This window comes from Telopea speciosissima, chromosome 1 (assembly GCF_018873765.1).
Source record: "Telopea speciosissima isolate NSW1024214 ecotype Mountain lineage chromosome 1, Tspe_v1, whole genome shotgun sequence".
In the NCBI taxonomy this organism is placed as follows: domain Eukaryota; kingdom Viridiplantae; phylum Streptophyta; class Magnoliopsida; order Proteales; family Proteaceae; genus Telopea; species Telopea speciosissima.
Genome location: NC_057916.1, coordinates 4,902,199 through 4,923,879, shown reverse-complemented (window position 1 = coordinate 4,923,879; position 21,681 = coordinate 4,902,199). Strand labels below are relative to the sequence as shown.

Genomic DNA, 21,681 nt, shown 5'->3' with positions numbered 1-21,681 from the left:
GGTGCTTGTCTAGCAATGAACACAGACAAATGGTCATCATGCATGGCGAAAATTTGTGCTTTCCATAATTTGCCTGCTCCTTCGGATGATGAGAGGTTTCCAGTTGGCACAGGTAGCAATCCTGTAAGTGAGCGCCCCTGGTAATGCATATAATAATTTTAGTCTAAATGCAATTGAACTGGTGTTTCTTTTTGTTCATATGAACTGATACTTTTATTTATTTGGGAATGTATGTCAGTCAACCATTTGGGAAGTATATTAGCAAATACACCAAAAATATCTTTTCAGATGGGGAAAAATTGAAGTAGTTTATGTGACCATATAGACCTCAGTCTTGATAAACTTTCACAAACAAGAAGAAATAAGCATAAGTAAACTCAAAACAATTAGCATTCTTCAAGGTGTCTGTTTTCAATTAGCAAATTTTGGTTTTTGTTACTATTTTTAGAAGAGATATAATTTACATGCCTGAGAGAAGTGGAAGTCCTAAAAAAGAGATGTTGCAAGATTTTTTTATATTGTTAAATTCCTTATCTTTGTGACTGAAAATGGGAGACAAATGGCAAGATCAATTTCTTTGCCATGAACCTCAACAAGTAAGTTATTTTCATAAAATTTAATGAACACGTGATGGGATGAAAATGAATGCTAGAATAGTTTTTATTATGGAGGAAATTTGGTACTTCAGATTTCATGAGACATCTTGCAGAGAAATTTCAGAATGGCAAGAATTTCTGGTTTTATGAAATATTAGAAGAGACCTGATTACATGGAATTACCCTATCACACTTGCATGAAAATATTAGAAAAGGCATGATTCAGAATGGCAAGAATTTCATGAGACATTTTGCCATATTATTAGTTAATCTTAAAGATATTAAATCAAATATCAAAATATGTAATTTTGAAATAGCTCTCACACTGAATATATTAACCTCCTTGATTTATTTTGTGAAGTGCATTGAAACTTGGGTGGAATAACTCGCTTCATTACTTGCTCGAGTTAAAGCAACTAGTCTGGTTATGACATTATTGAAATTTCTTTATATGGGCTGGATTTTCACATGGGCCATTTTTCTACCATATGTTAATATTTGTTGCAGCCTAAAGTTCGTAGACCTTTTGTCCATGTCGTCATCTACTAGTTCATTTTCAGACTAACCTGATTTCTCCACTTGTCAATGAAACGCTTGCAACATTGTTTGAGAAAGTTCTGTGTGGTATTGTTCAAAGAACAGGGACTGTCAAAAAAGGGGGGGGGGGAATCCATATGGGCCAGATGGTTAAGATAGACCATCAAATTTGACACGTGGCTCATCAAGGGAATTCCCTTTCTATCCAACCATCAGAATTTGTCCACTGGTAGATAAAACTGCCTGTTGGAATGCCCTCCCACACTGTTCATGTAAGAAACCCTTCTGTAAATCTAATATGTTGAAAGCAGCAGTAATTTGTGTGTCTAAGGGAATGATTCATGCTTTGAAATAACTTTCGCTGTTAATTAATAGCCTATCTAATATCTATTGACAACAGGTTTTCCTCATTGATGGCTATGTAATTAAGATTTATGTTGAAGGAGGGTTGGAATTTTCTATCCATGGTTTGGGCACTGAGGTATTGTTTTATCTATTAACCCTATTTTCATAAATTTTGTATTTTCTGTACACGTCTACAGTTATCTACTGCATCCTTGCAGCTTGAGTTCTATAGTCTGCTTTATAAAGTCAACTGCTCCCTGAAAGATCACATTCCAAGTGTTTTGGGAAGTGGAATTCTCATCTATGAAAATGGGTCTTATACAACTGTACCATGGGATGGAAATGGAGTTCCAGATGTAATTGCCAAGTGCAATCTGGTTCCAGGGAAGTCTGTGGCAGATGGTTACCCTTTTGGTGTATGGAGCAAGCAACAATTTGAATATAGAGAAGCTGGTATTTCAATTCATGAATTGGTCAATTCTGTTGCATGCACAAAGATATGGCCATATATAATTACTAGAAGATGTGAGGGGGATATATTTGCTCATTTGTAAGTCATTCTAGCTTAGCTTCATTCTAAATAAAGGAAGTTCAACTTTCACCCTTTTGTTATGCCAGAAGTAACAACTGAAATCCAGTAATTCAGGCCTTGATATTGGTTGTGTTATTCGCAGAAGAGATGCTCTATCATGGGATGATGTACTAAATCTGGCTTCATTTTTGGGAGATCAACTACGGAAACTTCATCTCTTGCCCTTGCCTTCATTACCTGATTCTATTTATTCAGACAATGAAAAGAAGACGAATTTGTCTTCAATGAATTCTATTCTGGGGGTCACTCAACACTCCAGTGTTCCAGTAGAATGGGGTCTTTTCATTGAAACTCTCACTAGGAAGAAAAAGGATGTCTCAAGCCGCTTGGTCAGATGGTATGTCTTCATTCATTGCATAAAATTTTGTTCATCTTACAAGAATTTCTGCAATGAAAAAAATTCTCTGACTGAGCTTTATTGGTAGTAATTTCTAATATGATTCTTGGGGACCTAGCACATGTTCCTTGTGAGGACTATTCCACGTATCACTCATAGATCTGAGAAAAACAAACTGGATCAGATTACCTTGACCATTTATTCTGTTGGTTCTTTCAAAAGATATTTTAGGAGAAGCCATAAATTGGGTGGTTCTGAAAATCTGTTCAAACAACTTATTTGGACCTCTTGAAGTTTTGGGAGAAGGTGGGACCATGGATTGTGAATTCTAACTTCTAATGTCCTGTTGTACATTGGCTTGCCAATCCATTCATGTACAATGTTTCAAATTTAATGCAATCCATTACCAAGTCCCTTGTAAGGTCTTGATCTCCTTTCAGAGTTTAAATACCTGAAAAAAAAAATCTTTTGAGAAATTCTACTGGAGCCAAGTGTTAGAATAATGTACTCCAGAATACCGTGGGGGTATTCTGGTCCTTTTGGGGGTATTTTATGTTCTCAAGTGTTTAGTTGGCTGCGTGGGTTTAGTCCCACATCGCCTAGCTTATATAAGTTGTAACTTCCCCTCTATTATAAATAGAGGGGGTCTTTCTCTCATTAAATCAATCAATTCTATTATTTTTCTTCCCTCTCTCTAACCCATGGTTCAACCAACATGGTATCAAAGCTGGTCTGATCTAGGTTAGAGAGAGAAAAACCCAATTTTCTCCCTTCTTTTCCTCCAATCGATCTCTCCTCTTCTTTTCCCTTTTTTCTCGTTTTTTCCTGCTCCTGTTTTTCTCCTTTTCAGCACAAAAACAGGGGCAGCACTAATGAGGTAAACATTATATCGATGATTTAGAGCTGCCCCCTTTCTCTCCTATCGTTTTTTATTAAAAAACAGCTGGAAGCCTCTTCTGCGATTTTGGGGTTCCTCCTTCTTTGAGATCAGATCTCGATAAACCTAATCCTCTAATAGAGGAACACCCTAAGCAGTCTCTTTCCAGCCCTATGTTACCCTATTCCTACACCTAACTTCCCTCTTTTCTTTCTCTCCATCAATTATTATTTTTTCCAGCCTAGATCCCCTAATCGATCTCAACTTGTCAGGGTTTTTCAAAACCCCGACTCCAATCGATTTTAGGGTTTCCCTTTTCAGATGCAGCTAATGTTTTGAGGGTGATTCCCTGTTACTACAAGCCCTACTCGACCTAAGTTTGGACCCTTTCTGATGGCTGGATTTGTTTCTACAGCAAAAATTCCTTAACCTGCTAATTTGGTTACCCGCCAAAAACCCTAACTTTCAGGTTTCAGTTTTTGCTAATTTTTGGTGGGCTGATTACTCCGACTTCAAGGACCATTCGACCTCAATATTGCACCTATCCAAGTTTTTTGAAAACCCCTACCCCAATCGATCTCTTCTTTTTAGGGTTTTCCAAAACCCTGATAAAAATCGATTTGGGCTAGGGATGTTTGTTGGTGTTCGAATGCTTTGGAGGTGGTTCTAACATTAAAAGAGAACTCTCCTTCATCAGTTCAAGGCTTGAAGAAGGTCCTTTATGCTGGTGTTGCCCTGCTCTACTTCTACGATTTTTTAGAGTCTCTTCCCTTTGAAGATCAAGTCTCACTCTTACTGGAGATAGATTGTTCACCTTGGGGGTTCCATTCTAGCAGCCTTGGTCAGCATCTATTACATGTCTAAATCAGCAATTACAGCCCCCTTTCCCTAAATCGATCTCAATTTCAGGGTTTTCTAAAACCCTGACAACAATCGATTTTAGGGTTAGGGTTTTCCTATCAAACTCATATTTTGAGGAGAGTCTTATACATATCAGAGGAGTATTCAACCCATTATTCAGCATCTTACATTAGGTTTTTTAGAAAACAAATTACGGTTCATTCTGTTGGCTTGGTTTCTTCAATTTACAACCTATTTCCCTTACTTATTACTCTATGGCTGGCTGCTTCAACTGCCTATGGATGTGTCTGGTTATTTATCTTATTTTGTTGGTTATTTTTTTTTAGCTTCACTACCTACCTGCCTGGTGTTATTGATTGGCTTTTGTAAGCATGACTGGTTGATGTGTTACTGCTGCCTTCATGTGGAATCCTGCTCCCTTATGATTATGATTGAGTTTCCTTTTATTGGAGATCGAATTTCTTTCGTTATTGAAGACTCGAATCTACTACCCTAGAGATCAGCCTATTTGGGATTACACCAGTGTTTCACGATTTTTTTGGTTGCACCTACGAACTTATTCAGTCATGTGGAGCCGTTCTGGTTAATATCCGGCATACTTTGGAGCTTGCATACTAGCTTTGTTATAGATTCAGATCTGATCCAGTTTTGTTGAGGCTACTTCCATTCATTGCTGTCCGGATATCTTCTTAGTACTGTCTAGCATGTGGGCGTTTCTACCATGGAATCTTTTGCACAATTGCTCCTCCCTGATTGAAGATTAAACAAGCCTTGACAATTGGAGCATTTCCTTACTTCGAATCAGATTTGTATCTTTTTCAGATCTGAATATTGGGGTTAGGAGTTTCTCCCCTACAGGGGTTTCCATTCAAAGTGTTTGTTTGATTGATGGAAGATGGTTGGAGCTTTCTATGTTACCCAAGTTAATCCTACTCCATTATCCCACTGCTGTTTTTCTTTCACCACCTCCCAAAACATACCTTTGGCATTACCCATAACACCCTTGGAAGTTAATGGTATTCTCTTCTTTACCATTTCTTCTTTTTTCCATTACACTTGGCAGCCACTGAACCATTCTGGAATGTTATGTTTTGCCCTATCTCTAACCTAATCTCTCTTATGTCCACGTGCACTACACGTGAGGGGGGGATTATATACAGTATACCTGCAGCCATTGCAGAGAGCAGAACGTGCAGGGACACTTGGTGCAAAACATAGAAGGTCAGTAACACATAGAAGGTCAGAGGTTTCACCATTGCCAATAAGTATCTACCTTGTTATTGGGTTACGTTTGCCGTAAGAGGGAGGCTGGTGTTAAAAATTTGAAGATGTTTGGTTATTGCCTGCCCATATGAGGTCCTTCAGTTTGGTTGTTTCCGTTGCTTGATCTTTATTGCTGCCTGACTCATCTGCTTGCTGCCCTACCTTCAAGATTATCAGTCAGAGATTCATCCCTGGACAATTGTTGAAGATTGGTAACAATTGATCAAGTCTGCCCAAGTTTGAAGGTCTATTTTTTTCAAGTTCTTGAAGGTCTATTTGGGAGCTGCATTCCTTTTGGAGCTAGATTCTGCTACAACTTATTTTTCCCATTTTTTCATTCAAGTTGGGCATTAATACCTTGTATGCGCCAATTTGAGGGGGAGTGTTAGCATTGTTATGGAGAGGGTTTTTTTTCTTTTAGAGTTTTTTTCTTCTTTTAGTCCAAGCTGGATCTTCCTTCTTTCGTATTTGTACCATCCAGCTTGAGGGGGAGTGTTAGAATAATGTACTCCAGAATACCCCCAGGGTATTCTGGTCCTTTTGGGAGTATTTTATGTTATTAAGTGTTTAGTTGGCTGTGTGGGTTTAGTCCCACATCGCCTAGCTTATATAAGTTGTAACTTCCCCGGGGTCTTTCTCTCATTAAATCAATCAATTCTATTATTTTTCTTCCCTCTCTCTAACCCACGGTTCAACCAACACCAAGTTTCTCTGAAAGAAACACCTCATAAGACATAGTTGAGTCAAGTTGAGTTGGGTTGTACTTATTGTGTCAATTGATGTAGGTGCGTCTTTGCTGTATGCATTGAATATGTTTTGGTAAAATGTCATTGATTTCCTAGCTTCATTTCATTCTCTAGGATTTCAAAGTGTTCCATATTATTTGCTCTAATTTCATCTTGCTCATGTAAAAAAATTTCCAGTGTGCTAATGGCACTTTATGTTTTGGTGCCAAAATTGAGATTCAAAATCTTGCTTTATTGGAAATTTATAATTTTCTCCCCCCACCCTCCTTAACGGGTGTCATTGTTAACCTACATTCCTCTTGGTGGTACAAGTCAGGTATCTTTCTTGAACTGAACTTGTTAGTGTAGAGTGTATGTTCTTTTTATTGCATTTTACGGTTACTAATGGTGGTAAAACCTGGTCACAATTTACTGAATATAAATTTGAAGTCGTAATTCTGAAAAGACATGAAGGAGTCAATATCAGTACTACTTTGACATGCTTCAGTTGTATTTGCAGGGGAAATCCAATACCTAGCAGCCTGATAGACAAAGTAGAAAAGTACCTCCCTGAAGATATTGCAATGTTGATAAATTTGTCTAAGGTCCTCCTAATCTTTATTTAACTTCTTCGTATTTGTGCTCCCTTGCTCATCGTATGATTTCTAACATCTGATATTTTTGTTACTTTAGGATGAAAATGGCCTACACAAGTCTCCTACCTGGATACACATGGATATTATGGATGATAATATTCATATGGAACCATATTTTCTTGGTTCTTGCTTGAATGAGAATGTGCCCTGTTCTAATGGGGCTATGGATTGCAATAGTGGCAATGGAGAGCAGAGAAAATGGCGCCCCAGCCACATTCTCGACTTCAGTGACCTGTCTATAGGTGAATCCTTATGCAAGATTTTGATTTCATGAGTATAAATCTTTTCTCATTAGCACAGGAGGATGGGAACAAAACTCATCCCCTGTCTGTGTGTGCATGTTTTAGGTGTTCCTGTAGGCTTGGGGACCCCACTCAGGAGATTTTTCCCACCCAGGAGTGACCTGATTAAATAGCCAATCAGATCAACTATTGTGGCTATCACATTGTTATGCTGTTGGGGAACTACCATCACCCAATCAGATTATCTTTTCTCTTGAAGTTCTCTTTCTGGGTCCCACTAAATGGTGCCCCTTCTTTGCCCTTGCTTATAAGTTCCTTGCACACATGTGCAGGTGGTTGCTCCCCCCCCCCCCTCCCCTCCCCTCCCCCAACTTTTTTCTTCTTCTTCTTCTGGTGTTTATAGTTGTGTAGAGCATATGAAAATATCAATGGTTTATGGAACATTTGCCCCTTTTCTCATGCCCAATTGGCTATGTTGGACATGTGTGTTGGCACACTGAAAGAGACATTTTTAACGTCTTTGTGCCTCGTTTGTAAAAGCTACGTAACAGATGTCTTTTCTGATACTGAATGCATTGACATGGACCTGCTTCAAGTGTTTAATTTTGGTCTTCTGTTTCTGTTAGAATTTCTTTCGACTTACTTTTCTAAACATATAGCAAAGCTAAACAGATGTGAGAAATGTTTTTTGTTTCTTGAATGACTTCGCTTTGACTTGCTTTTACCTATATAGTATAATATCTGTAAGATCAAGAAGCAAGAGAACACAGACTATTCTTCATACGAAGTACCTACTGCCTAAGCATGCAAATGCTCTTTTCAAGTCTAGCTAGAAACTTTGAATTTATTTTTTTGGAGATATTTTATTAAGCAAGTTCTCCATGCATGTTGGGCAAATGTTTTCAAGTGATGGAATGCAACAGTCATGTAAACCAAATATCCTTTTGAATTTACGTTGTAGGGAGCGCATAGTGCTCTTGTTTTATTTGATTGCCCTACCCCGCACGACTCACGAGCAAGAACAAGACTCTTTTACGAAATATTACTTGTTGCTTTAGAAGCTTTCTTACCTGTTTATAAGCCAAGGGCAATCCATTACTATGTGCCTCCTTTTAAGTACAACTGTACAAGGTCTATGTGATAAAACAATTAATTATTGCATCCTATTGGTAAAATGTACTTGATCTAAGTATACAAATTGCCAGCTACTGCATATATTTCTTCGAACAATATTGTGTTAGAATTTAGCAGAAGTTAAACAGACGTACAGAAAATATGTATTGAAATATATGAACATCTGATTTTTCACAATGGTACCCTACAGTACCCAGTGTATAATTTTCTCTGCTGGTTTTCCTGCAGGTGATCCACTTCTTGATTTGATTCCTATACATGTGGATATCTTCAGAGGGAATTCGGTTTTACTTAAGCGGTTTTTAGAAAGCTACAGACTTCCCTTTGTGAGAAGGATATCACAGGATGAACCAGAGGGAAGTCAGAATAAGTTTAGACGAACCTCCTACCATGCCATGTAAGTTAGCAAAACTTTCATTTCTATCTATGCTTCGGCCTACTGTCTTCTTCCTGCCCTCCCCACTTGCCAGGGAAAAAAAAGAGTAGTGATTGTTGGATAATTGTTTATCCTATCCACAGAAATCTGATTTTTGATAAGAAAAGCTTTCTTTCTTTTCAGAATTATTCCCTGGTGGTTTCTAATGACAATCAAATACGAGCATTAGAAATTATGCTTTGATTTTTGAGAAAAGAGGAAGTTTAAAATGAAAAAGAAAGAATAGAGTATTTTCTTTCAACTTTTGCTAGGGAAGTATATTTTGAGACCTTAATGAACATAATAAACGCATAATTAGGGGTGTCCAAAAGATGATGTCATTGTTATTTTTTGGATTTTCTAATCGAGAAAACAAAAAATATAGCATAAGCAGCTAATTTGATTTGAAGTAATTTTGTTGGTTTCATATCTTTGTAGGTGCTACTGTATCTTGCATGATGAGAACATATTAGGAGCTATATTTAGCCTATGGAAAGAATTGGGGTCTGCAAATTCATGGGAAGAGGTTGAAGAAGCTGTCTGGGGTGATTTGAACAAGTATGAAAATTTATGTTAGTGCTCTTCATCATATTCCTCAAACTCATCCTATGAACGGAAAGTCCCTGCTGAAAAAATTAGGATCTGTTAAATATGCTGCAGCTGACGGGAAGTGGTGTTTTCAACTGCTATTTGTAGCGCCTTATTTTTCTTATAAATTTTTTGTTAATTTTATTTTATCCTAAGCCTATATATATATATATATATATCTTTTTTTTTCTTATTTTTGCCGGTAGGGGGGGGGGGGAGGTTGGGGGAGATAGGTATTGGATCTGTTATTAGAGGTTATCAATTCAAAAATTAACTTCTTGAGTTGCCCTTGGGTTGTTTTGCTTCTTGCCACCATCTCTTTGAGAGAAAATATTATATATCCATAGGTGCATTTCAACCCTTGGAAGCAATATTGTAGGTACTTGACGGATATGCAAAAGCTCCAAAGTTGATGGAATACATTAAATCAAGCTTTTTAACTTATCCCATACTACGGTTGTTCTCAGCGGTCTACTCTACCCTAGGGTTTCTGTTTGGCAGTAGATAGCCCTTTCTTCACCGGTGCTTGGTTTTGATGCTAAATGTTAAGTACTTGATTGATACACCAAAAATTCCAAAGTTGATAGAACATATTAAATTTAGTCCTTTGACTTATCCCATACTAGGGTGTCCTAATATAGGGTCGATATATTAGTTGTAGCCCCATTTAGCACATAACACAATTGGCTGAGAAACCACCCTTAGAAGAAGAAATCCCCATAGAGTTCTTGAAGACCAGAGAGAGAGAGAGAGTGGGGACATTAACAGTACAGCAAAATATAAAACTCTGAAGCAGACATGCTTTCAGTCTTTTTTTTTTTTCGATAAACTGCTTTCAATCCTCACTTGCAGGTCAATGAGTGGCTGACATAATCAGAAAAAATCCCTGTAGTCTTGAAGACCAGGAAAGAGTGAGAGGAACATTAAAAGTTAAGAAAAATAAAAAACAATTCTGTAGCAGACTTTACAGTCCTCAGTAGCAGGTCAATGAGTGGCTGACATTACCATGCAAGTCACATCATACCATCATCCAACCTCCGACGTAGTCCATGCATGTTATATATTTAATTTACACTCCAGTTGAGTTGGTACTGTCAGTTTTGCTCGATATATATTAAGGGAAAATGTTCTATGTGCCTGCAGCCCGATACATGAGGTGGATGAAATGACCGTCCCACCCCCTTTAAATGGTGGAAATGTCACCCCATTTGTCTGGGCACAGTCTGTGCTAACATCGACCTTTACACTTAAACTCTTCTCTTTGCTGATCATTTGAATGAGGGTCGTAAGTAACACAACAGATCAATCTCAACATCCAATGAAATGTTTCCCTTAAGTCATTTTTTTTAATGAAATTCACACAAGGGTTTTTTGGGTAATAATTCCCTCAAGTCATTTGATGGACATATTTGCCCTATGAGTTTATTGTTTTACATTCTTGTATTCCACTAGTGACCTTAAGCAAAGTTGCTTCGGGAGTTCAGGTTGTGATGACCTATAATGGAGTGAAGATCCCTAGCTTCTTTAATAGTTAAACTGGTTTTGGGTCTTTTTAGCAGGAAAAAATTGAGTTAACCATCAATAACCTTCCAATTACTCCAAAAGACTTTCGATATCAACTCATTTAACTCCTCGTTCAATAGCCTACAATTTTGTTAGGGTAGAGATAAGAATTGGAAATAATCTGCAAGCCAGGACCCTTTCACCAAGGTATTCTTTCATAACCTACCTCGGGTGAATCATTTCATCAACACTTTGTTGCCTGGGATTCCTGCATCCTTAACCTGTGTCATATCCATGGAGGTAATCAACATCCACCATGCCATTTTGATTTCCTTAAGTGGCAAGGGCTAGGGGTGTCATTTCCAGGCCAGCACCGAAACTGTCCAAATAAAAATAAATAAATAAAATAAATCAAACCAACTGTTTCCTAAACGGTCCAGTTTATTTTTGGATTAATCAGTGTCTTGGTCGAACTCAATTACCCAATAGATCGAACTATTAGGACCGAATGTACAAATCCAACAGATTAAGGACCATTAATTAAGGAGTAATTAACCTATCTTAATACCCACCAAAATATATAAAAAATAAGCTTAAATGACCGATTAGCCAAAACAAATGGCCTTGAGGACATTTAAATAATCAGTCGGTTTTGATCGATGGCTTCACTGGTATTGGTAGCAGTAGATTCTCTTGGATTGATTTTTCCTCCATGGTCATATTTCAACCGTTGAGCCCAATGAGTATAATTGTTACCATCAACAGTTGTATTGAACTAGGCTGATGTGTTGGGCTAGGCTGGGCCGCTGGGTTAGTCAAGGTGGGTAGTATGATGAGGGTTGGGTTGGGTTGGGTTGGGTTGGGCTGGGATGTATGTATGATTGTAAGTGGGTGAGTGATGAAGTCGTAGGATGTACAAATGAGTTGGTGAAGTTGCAAATCCTCAGTCTACTACAAATTTTTGTATATTTTTTGAAAATTATTTCATCTTATGGCGTGGTAAAAAGCAGTCAATTGTGTCTCATTCCGATAGTGAAACTGAGTATCGTGTTCTTGTCGATACTACATCTGAGATTATCTGGCTACAATGGCTTCTTCACGATATAGGTATCTCCTTAACTGCTCAACTCCACTCTTCTATTATAACAAAAATGTTATTCAAATAAGCCATAATAAAATTTTCTATGAAAGAACAAAGCATATTGAAATTGATTGTCACTTTATTCTTCATTATTTTATAATGGAACACTTCTTATGCCACACGTTTCTTTTGAAACCAATTGGCTGATCTTCTTACAAAGGCTTACACTTCCGTGTGTGTTCAGTTTCTTTTATCCACAAATGGTTTCTCATCTATCATATTGAGTTTGAAGAGGGATGTCATCTGTATTAACAATGACACTGTGAATTGTAATATTCTCTATCTAGGTATTGTATAGGTGTCTCTTTCCATGAATTAAATAGATCTATTTAATTCTACCATGAATAGATATGCGGGTTGAACAAGTATTCCTTTGTGGGAGAGTGTACCCTATGCCCAGACACATGGGGTAAAATGATCGCCCTACTCCCATGAAAGATGGTAACGACCGCCCTATTGATGTTGTCACTCTCATTAGACCCATGCGCACTCTCATTGGATCTCACCTGCACAAAGCTCCCCTACAGAGAACTCTTCTGCTATCTATCTTTTCTATAAAATTGTAGGAAATCTATATGCCACCTGACCTCTGCTGTGTCGTCGGATGTGCACCGTCGCCCCGTTGGTATTACTGATGATTTTAATACATGTCAAGCCTTCTGAGATTTTTTTTTAATGAAAAACTTCCAAGATTGTTGGGATGTATGAAAGAACAACCGACACGTACAAAGCTATTATAACCCCACTTATTAGAATCGTCTCATCAAAGTAACGTGATATGACACCTTCTAGCATCAGTTGGACTGTGGAGTGCGCCCAGCCGCCCACTTTACAAATTGCAATGGACATCTTCCTTTGTCAGTCCGGACTAAAGTATTACAAGTCAAGTCCAATTGTATAGTGGAGGACAAAGATTAGACATGGATGAGGACTGCTTTCTCTTCAAATTTATTCTTGAAATTATAGGGATGTGTTTCTTGTTGGGGAGCATGACATAAGCTTGTATAGGACAGGAAGAGCACATGCGAAGGTATCAACAGATGTGGTAGTTTTATTTTTCATGGGGACAGGGTGATCATTTTAATCTCTTCTATATTTGATAACAAGTACTATACTCTTCAACTGAGTTCTTTTTTTTGAAATTATATTATAAGAAAGGGTTCCTCACCTTGTCAGCATGGAGATGAATCTCCACTCTACATCCACGCACGTCTCGAAAAACAAAATCAACCACATGAGACCCATATTTTCAGAGCAAATGCGAAAAAATAATTAAAAAAAATCATGTGAAAGGAAAACTCCACATTGGAGATTCAATGAATTTCTCATTTCTACCAAAACTCATAAGAGAAAAACTCTTTTTTCCCCTAAAAAAAAAAAGTTAGGACAAGTTAGATTAAAGAATAATAATTAAGGTTTCTACCTAGCTAACCACTTCAACTCATAGGAGCTGCCCTGGCTGCCTTGTAAAATTAGTAAGCCCCATGAATGTCTCATAGGACAGGTCAAGTCTAGGTTCAATAATATCTTAAGCGGGGAAAACCCCAATCCATATAAGAATCCTTATCACCTCTAATTCGCTATCCCCTTCAATTCCTCACATGGGGGCGGAAATAATCACCCTACCCCCTACCTGAAAACACTGCTCTAGGTGGAATCCACTCCCTCCTATTAGAGAAATTAAAGGAATTGGAGGTGCCCGCGAATTGGAGATGATAACTATTCTCCCATATGAGCTGTCTGAGGGAACCACAGTCCCAAGGTTCATTAAGAGGAGAATCCTATGACAAAGAGCCTTATTTGGTAAGTTTATGAGGTAAAAGCTTTTGGTTATGTAATGTCCACAACAGCATATAATTCCATATAAAAACAACTAATTTGGAGTCTTCTCTACTTTCGAAATTGATATGACAATCTGCTTTATTCAAACAAAATTCATTGGGTTCCATATGGTTGTGAAGTCTCAGTCTATACTTTGAAAAAACGATGCAAAGAATGGATGGGTTTGGTGGAGATTGTGGTAGTTTGGAAAACAAATGTCTCAATTCTAGGGTTGTAAGACCTATTCTTCATATATTGGGCTCCAATAATAGACTACACTTGTGAAAGTGTAATCAAAATATCAAACAAAAATGTTCATAGAGAAAGGGATGGGGGATCATGGCAATGGGGTGTGTTAAACTGGTACCACTACTTTTGTAGCCTTTTTCTTTTACTTGTAGTTTTGTCTGGTTGCAAGGGAAATAAAAGGGTAGGAAGTGATATCAAATCAGTACTACAGTTCAAATATTTTACTGAGAGGGTTGGGTATGCCTTCAGCTTTTGACAAGCTAGTGGCATAAACCAATCACAGGCTCAACATAGGAGGGCAAGGGGGTCTTTTTCAAATGAGGAGCAGTGAGAATGACACATGTTGGCACCTTGGCAGCGTGCCTAACCTTCTTATATGGGAAAAGGCTGGGGATATTGCCAAGGTGCCCAGCATGTCTCATCTTGTTGCCCTCTTATGTCTGAAAATTGGCAGCACACCCAACCCTCTCCCATTTTTATAAGGGATAAAAAAAGGCTGTCAGGTTGTATGGAGTTTGCACCTAGACACAAGAAGGGCGGAATGACAGTCCTGCCCCCCCCCCCCCCCCGGTAAAATGAAAATTTTCATCCTTGTTGGATGCCCTTGTGGACGCTCTCATTGGCCTCTACACAGGTACAGGGACCACATAGCCTATCGGCAATCCCCCTTCCTATTTAATTATTACTTCACATGATAGTGTAACGAACTCCAAAACTTAAATTTTATATTATTTTACAATCAAATTCGTTTGATTTGAAATATAAAATATAATTTTACATTGAAAAGCATATTTATAAAATATAGTAAGAGTCTTACGTAGGTTACATAATCATGATTTACAAAAAAATTCTTTTCCTTTTCAAAAGTGATTTCACTTCCCTTTTCTTTCAACCAAATGAAAAATGTATTTCTTTTTTTTAATTGTGATTTACAAAATTTTCCTTTTTCTTTCCAAAATATATTTACAGTGCCCAAGAACATAAAATCAAGATATTTGTGTTAATTCATATAAAAAAAAAAGTATGATATCGGTTAAAAAAACTCCAAAATCGCCATTTGTTTTTGTCAACTTAGAAGTAATTAGTCTCTTAATCAATAATAATAAAGATTCCCAAACCTTGCAAGAATTTGAGGTTAGATAGTTTTAATTTAAGACTTTCTAGTTCCTATATTTAATGATTCAACTCTCTATTATGAGACTATTTATTTTTTTTCTATTAAAGGTGCATCTTGTTGTAACCAAGTGACGAACGGATAAGTTCTAATCTTTTTTTGATTGTTTTTCATCTTATTCTTAAAAGTTATTTAAGTTAAGTGTAAGAGAAATTTTCAAACTAATTTTGAAAATTACTAACCACTATATCATTATCAAAAGTTGTCATTGTCATGCATTTTTCTAAAATATACATGTGAAATGACATAATTTTACCTTCACTTAAAAAGAAAAAGCAAAAAAGTATGGCAACAATTTCATTTTTTGCTATCTTGGTGACCTTACATCCATCACTTAACCCACGTAATGAGGGACCCTACCTTGCCACAAATGGGAAATGGCTATTTTGTAATTTGAACCATTGATTTTGCTGATATTTTGGGACTCATGTTTTACCAAAGGATGGTAGTGGGATCCTCTATCACATGGATTCATTCATTTGAAAACTATGAACTCCATGAGTCAAATAAGACTCGGTCTTTTTACTTGAGTCATCATAAACTTGACAGGTCTAGTCATTTAAAAAAAAAACTCATTGACTATGTGACTACTAAGTAAATAAATCAATAAATGTAATAACAAATAAAATCATAATTGAAAAATAAATCCTTCTTGTAACTCACCAAAAAATTAATTCTAAACGACAATAGCTCTCTCTCTCATATGTAATTACTAATGAAAGCATAGTTTTTTTTTATTGCATTAAAAAAAATGTTACTCACCTTAACTATGTTTGACCAGGCCAAATCACCAAGTTTTCTGAAAGATGAGTCTTGTAAGAAAACTTGGTTTTCCAACTGTGGTGTAGTCACAAGAAAATCTCATTAAAGATAGGTATAGCATGGAGAAGATATTGAAGTTTGGACAAAGTTTTCCTCCACCCACGATGAATGGGAATCAATTGATCATACAACTTCACATGAGTGCAAGTGGGTATCACAAGGGTATTTTGAAAAAACAAAAACTACAACCTTTTAAGGGTTTGTGAAACTTAAGACGGTGTGGTGAACATACATGTGATGAATAAAAACTTTCTCCTTGGAAGAAAATTCTCTATGGGAAAGTATACTGTGCATGCCCAAACACAGAGGAAGGAAATCACTGCCTCGCCCCTCATGAAAGATGAAAATCTCACCCCTCATAATGTCAACACATGCATTCTCATCAGCCATGTGTGCGCAAGGGACTAAGGGTGTCAATCGATTCGGTTTTGGTCATTCAGTTCGGTTCCATGAAGTGATAGTGTGATCCATATCCGAACCAAGAACCGCCTCGGTTCCAGAATTAAATCCAAATCCAAATCTGCTCGATTCGGTTCAGTTATGGTTCCAATTTGATTATAGAATACAGTTCCAATTCAGATCTTGATACGGTTTTAATTCGATTATACAGCTTAAATTCTATTCGGTTTGCTAAACCATTCTACTATTTGGCTTTAAATTCCCAACAACATCAGCCACTAAAAGTCCTACAAATGCCCATCTTGTATTTTTGGGCCTTACATTTTTAAATGCACACTTTGAAAATCAATTTAATTCAAAACTTGTAAGAGATTGGAACTTGGGAGAGACGAAGAATCGTAGAAAATAGAGATAGTAAAACCTTTTAAAATTTGTAAAATATTGGAACTTGGAACTTTGGAAGGTAAAGAATCTCCTGCAACATAGGAATGAAAGAATAAAGCATTAAAGCATTAAAGCCTGGAGCCTAAAGGTCAACTCTCAAACGTAAAGTTGTAAAACTAAAAAAAACTAGGGATTTAGATTCGGTCATCCGGTTCGATTTCGGTTAGAACCGATGGTTCTTACATCGAAACCATATCCGAACAGAACAAAATTAAAATCTTGCTTGGTGGATCCAAATCCGAACATAATTAATTCGATTTGGTTCAATTTGGTTAACTCGGCTCGGTTTTGGATTCGGTATTCGGTTCCGATTACATTTTGACGCCCTTAGCAAGGGTCACACTCCCCATAGATAACACCAACCCATACAATTTTCTCCCATGTTTAGAGATTGGGTACATTCGGGTTTTCATCCTCGCACAAAGAAAAAGAACTGGGTAAAAGAAAATTATCTCCTCCAGTTCTTTGCCCGGCCCAGTTCCCCAGTTCCTCTAATAGGGGGTGGTGAATCCCACCCGGGTAAAGTGTTCGGACAGGGATAGAGTAGTCATTCCACTCCCTCCTTGTTAGAGGAACTGGAGAACTGAGCCGGGCAGGGAACTGGATGAGATAGAGATCCATTGGGTAAACTCCCTCTCCTCTGCCATTCATCATTCAGTGCTTGGAGCTGGAGGATGCCTTGGAATCCGTATTGGCTCATAAACTAAGGTGTTACCCTTAAAATACCAATATAAGGTTTTTTGGACTATTTTACCCTCTGCAAGACCGATAAAGTATAGCTCAAGTATCGGCATCGATCATGACTGATCCGATACTCAATACTTAAAACCCTTTAAAATACCGATATTAGGTTTTTTGGACTATTTTGCCCTTTGCACCACCAATAAAGTATCGGTCAAGTATCGGCATCCGGCATGACCAACCCGATACCCAATACCTAAAACCATGAGGTCCAGCAGTCCTATCTAATGGAGAAAGTGACTAACTGGACTTTTGGACCACCCCACAGAACCTGAAAACTGACCATTTGTAGTATTTGAATCCCTTGGAACTTGGGAGTCACACAGCCCATTCCATGTTTTTTTTAAACTAGAACAGGAACCAAGGAGATATCCCTTCAGGCTTCAATGAATACCAATACCAATGCGAATCGTTATCCTCTCCTGTAACTGCATGCTGTACCGTGCGGTGCAGCGAGGCCATATGGTACAGTGAGCCCCACATGATGCACATGGCCTCTGCAGCCGCCGTACGATGCAGTACAACACCCTGTAATTACTGCATACGATAAAAATTTATACCAATGCCATCTTATTGAGACTCATTTGAACAGGGAAACATCTAAGGGATAGAGGGTTTCTAATCAAAGCAGAGGCACCAATGCACCTTGGCACCAAAACAGAAGGACTCAACCCTTCTTAATTGAGTTTCCATATCTCAACTTCCTCACCATTCTAAGACTAAGTGAGAAGAAGCAACTGCCATTCTTTCATACCAAACACAAACATTCAATTGACACTTGCCAGCCATTTCCAGTGTAATGCTGTACACGCGGCTCTACCGTTAAAGTAAAGCGTAACGCCGTACACGCGGCCCTACCGGCCCTATCGTTAAAGTAAAACGTAACATCGTACACGCGGCCCTACCATTAAAGTAAAGCGTAACACCGTACATGCAGCCCTACCGTTAAAGTAAATTCAGAAAGTATCCAATGGCCACACGGCTACCGACTCTCGGAAGCATCGAAGATTTTGTACGGTGGCCGCTCATTGAGTAACGTAAACCGGAGATCGACGGCCCATATTCATGGATACAGAAAGCTTCAGAGTGACTTAACTCCAACTTTCCATCCTAGAGAAACCATCAACCTTCTCAAGTAGGTAGAAAGGAGGAGTCAGTTATATGAGGTAAGAAGATAAAGATGGTTGCTTGGGGTGATTAATGGGGCTAATGACACTCTGGTTTTTGCAAACTCCAAACAATTAAGGTAGAGCCCACAGGATCAAGAGTCTTCCAATGGGGATATATCTTCTTTGATTCAATCTCCACAGTCCACAATCAGCACAGTGGGTCCTTAACTCCTACCCCATCAATGGTCCAAAAGCTCAAATCAGTATAAGACTTGGTACATGGCTGAGGCTAAAACAAATTACAAGAATCTCTTGCCATATGTTGTTTGTTCTCAAAAAACCCATTCATTCATTGAATGAACACCCATCTAGCCCTTCCATTTAAAGACCACCCCCACCCCATATTTTGCCCCACCAAGCCTCACACACACCTTCCCATAACAATTTGAGAAGTGAGACAGACCATCAAGCCAGCCCCCCAAAGCACCCAACCCACCACCCTTACTGACCTCTGCTCAATCCCTGAATCCCAAAATGATGTCTCTCCTCCCTCTTTCTCAGTGTGTGCTCCTTCTCTTCTTCTTCCTCTACATGTTGATGATCTTGGCCACTGCAACAGAACTGAGGCCGGGTTTTTACGCAGAAACTTGCCCGGAAGCAGAATCGACTGTGAGAGAAGTGATGAAGAAAGTCATGAAAAGGGATCCAAGAAATGCCGCATCAGTCATGCGCTTTCAGTTCCATGACTGCTTTGTTGATGTATGCCTATCTCTCTCTCTATTTGATTCAATTCGCTATTTTGCTTAATCAATCCTTGTGTTGTTATGTCATTAGCATTGTTAATTTGTGTAGGGCTGCGATGCTTCGTTGTTGCTTGATGACACACCCACCATGCTTGGTGAGAAACTCTCTCTGTCCAATATCAACTCGCTGCGATCTTATGAAGTCATCGATGAGGCCAAGGAAGAGTTAGAGAAGCTCTGCCCTGGTGTTGTATCATGCGCTGATATTATTATTATGGCCTCTAGAGATGCCGTCGTATTGGTAACAACAACTTCTACTGAAACCCAAATAAAAATCCAATCTTTTCTCCAGAAATTCTTATGTGCTCTGTTTTTCTGTTTTTGCAGACTGGAGGACCCAATTGGGAAGTCAAGCTGGGAAGGCTAGACAGCTTAACAGCGAGCCAAGAAGACTCAGACAAAATCATGCCGAGCCCAAGATCCACTGCAAGTGCCCTTATCGATCTGTTCAGCGAGTTTGATCTCTCTGTGAAGGACCTTGTAGCCCTCTCTGGCTCTCATTCAATCGGAAACGGGCGCTGCTTCTCAATTGTGAACCGTCTCTACAATCAATCAGGAACGGGCATGCCTGACCCTGCCTTGGAAACCCAGTACAGAGAGAAGCTTGACAAGCTCTGCCCGAAAGGAGGAGACGAAGAAGTAATTGGGGACCTTGATGCAACCCCACATGTCTTTGATAATCAGTACTTCAAGGACTTGGTCTCTGGTCGAGGATTTCTTTATTCAGATCAAACTCTATTCACCAACCAAAGGACTCGTGAATTTGTTCAAAACTTCAGCAGTGATCAAGAGGGGTTCTTTAAAGCCTTTGTAGAGGGTATGGTGAAGATGGGTGACCTGCAATCCGGCCGGCCGGGAGAAATCCGGCAGAATTGCAGAGTTGTTAACAGGAGACCTATGGAAATCTTAATTGAATCTCTAGATGAGATGAACGAACAGAAAAGTGAGACATAGAAAAGATTATCATTACCAATGTAATAGTCTTGGATAGAAATTAATAAAGACGAGATTAGATGTAGAAAGTGATGCAAATGTGAGAATCCCAAAATAGAATAGATGGATAGGCAACTTGAAACCTGCCTTGCTAATCCTGTGAATTGCTTTAGTTGTTGCAATGGGGTGTGGGGCACGTTTGGAATCATTTATTTAGAGTGATTCAACTTGGCTATTGGAATTGGTTTTTATGCAAATTTGATTCTCAGTGGTGATTCTTTGATTTATTTTTACCCCCACCCTCCCATTCATTGAAGAGTCACTTGTGAGAACCATTTTTGCCCTCTACTACACAAAGAGACGAAGGGCCAAAGTGCCAACCGCGTACATACACAACCGTGCAGAAAAAAACAGAGAGAATCGGCCCAAGATATGAAAATTCAACGATTCTAGGATTTCTTGGCATGAATCGGCCGTACTGAATTAATAGGAATCAGGATTGGTCATGGCCGATATTCTTGATTTTTTAAAACAGTGAATGGGACCCATCGATGGTCTCATCACAATCTGATTAGATGATGAAATCTGCATAAACCATGATAGGGTGGCAAAGCATTAGTTTGGACCTTAAAATAGAGTGGAAGGGTTTTTAATTGTAGAGAGAATTTGATTTTTTCTTTCATTGTGGAGCCTGAGTTTGGCCTATAAAGACTGAGATTTTATGAGGGAGATAGGTACATGATGGTCTAGGCTTGGACCCATTTGTGTTTTAATTAGTGTTTGGAACCAAGACGGCAAGGATGTTCTGTGATTGGAAAAGCCCAGTGTGTGAAGGCCATGTAAAGCATATTTCTAAAAGTGGACCACCCAGTGGGAGAGTGAGAACCTGGACCTGATGAAAGGCCTAGTGCTACAAACGATCCAACATGGGCAAGCAGGGAGGGTTTTGTATGATAGCCATTAATGGTGGAAAGAGACTCAGAAAAAGGCAAAACTAATAGAAAGAGTCATAACTTGATTTTTCACTTTTGGTAACATGAAAGGTCACATACAGCTCCCAATTTGCTAGTCAATATGGAATCCGTCTCACCAACTACTAACTCACTAATTAAGGTGAATAATTCAAATCATCTCTTTCTCTCTCTTTGAATAGGATCTGGAATCAAACCTAAAACAGAAATGCCAGCATTGTGAGTTCAAGTTGTGGTTTTCATTTCATTTCGGCTTTACTATTCAGAAATTTCAGATTCTGGTTAGTAAACCAAAATGTATAGCCCATTGGAATATTTCAGTTCAAAAATTCAAGTTTTCAGTTGTTCCACACATTTCAGCCAAAATTTTCAAAGTGGTTTTCAGTCAAAAATGGATCAAAAA

General features: G+C 38.4%; 2 protein-coding genes across 2 annotated transcripts in view; both read left to right on the top strand.

Annotated features, from left to right (window-relative positions):
* LOC122640792 (F-box protein At1g78280-like) overlaps window positions 1-9,331 on the top strand; it is a 43,348-nt gene extending 34,017 nt beyond the window's left edge. The window contains exons 11-19 of the mRNA XM_043834041.1: window positions 1-123; window positions 1,534-1,614; window positions 1,697-2,028; window positions 2,153-2,407; window positions 6,654-6,738; window positions 6,827-7,031; window positions 8,394-8,562; window positions 9,019-9,146; window positions 9,199-9,331. Coding sequence (XP_043689976.1) covers window positions 1-123; window positions 1,534-1,614; window positions 1,697-2,028; window positions 2,153-2,407; window positions 6,654-6,738; window positions 6,827-7,031; window positions 8,394-8,562; window positions 9,019-9,146; window positions 9,199-9,323 — 1,503 coding nt within the window. The 3' untranslated portion in view covers window positions 9,324-9,331. The remainder of the gene's footprint in view (window positions 124-1,533; window positions 1,615-1,696; window positions 2,029-2,152; window positions 2,408-6,653; window positions 6,739-6,826; window positions 7,032-8,393; window positions 8,563-9,018; window positions 9,147-9,198) is intronic.
* Window positions 9,332-19,099: 9,768 nt separating this feature from the next.
* Window positions 19,100-20,347, top strand: LOC122656577 (peroxidase 17). The gene is made up of 3 exons (XM_043851164.1): window positions 19,100-19,330; window positions 19,424-19,615; window positions 19,702-20,347. Exons 1-3 carry the CDS (start codon window positions 19,106-19,108, stop codon window positions 20,326-20,328), a joined length of 1,044 nt encoding a protein of 347 aa, XP_043707099.1. The 5' UTR covers window positions 19,100-19,105; the 3' UTR covers window positions 20,329-20,347.
* Window positions 20,348-21,681: the final 1,334 nt, after the last annotated feature.

Coding starts and splice junctions, on each gene's coding strand:
- LOC122656577 (XM_043851164.1), top strand. CDS start 19,106: ATGATGTCTCTCCTCCCTCTTTCTCAGTGTGTGCTCCTTCTCTTCTTC. Junction 19,331..19,423: donor TCCATGACTGCTTTGTTGAT/GTATGCCTATCT, acceptor TAATTTGTGTAG/GGCTGCGATGCTTCGTTGTT. Junction 19,616..19,701: donor CTAGAGATGCCGTCGTATTG/GTAACAACAACT, acceptor CTGTTTTTGCAG/ACTGGAGGACCCAATTGGGA.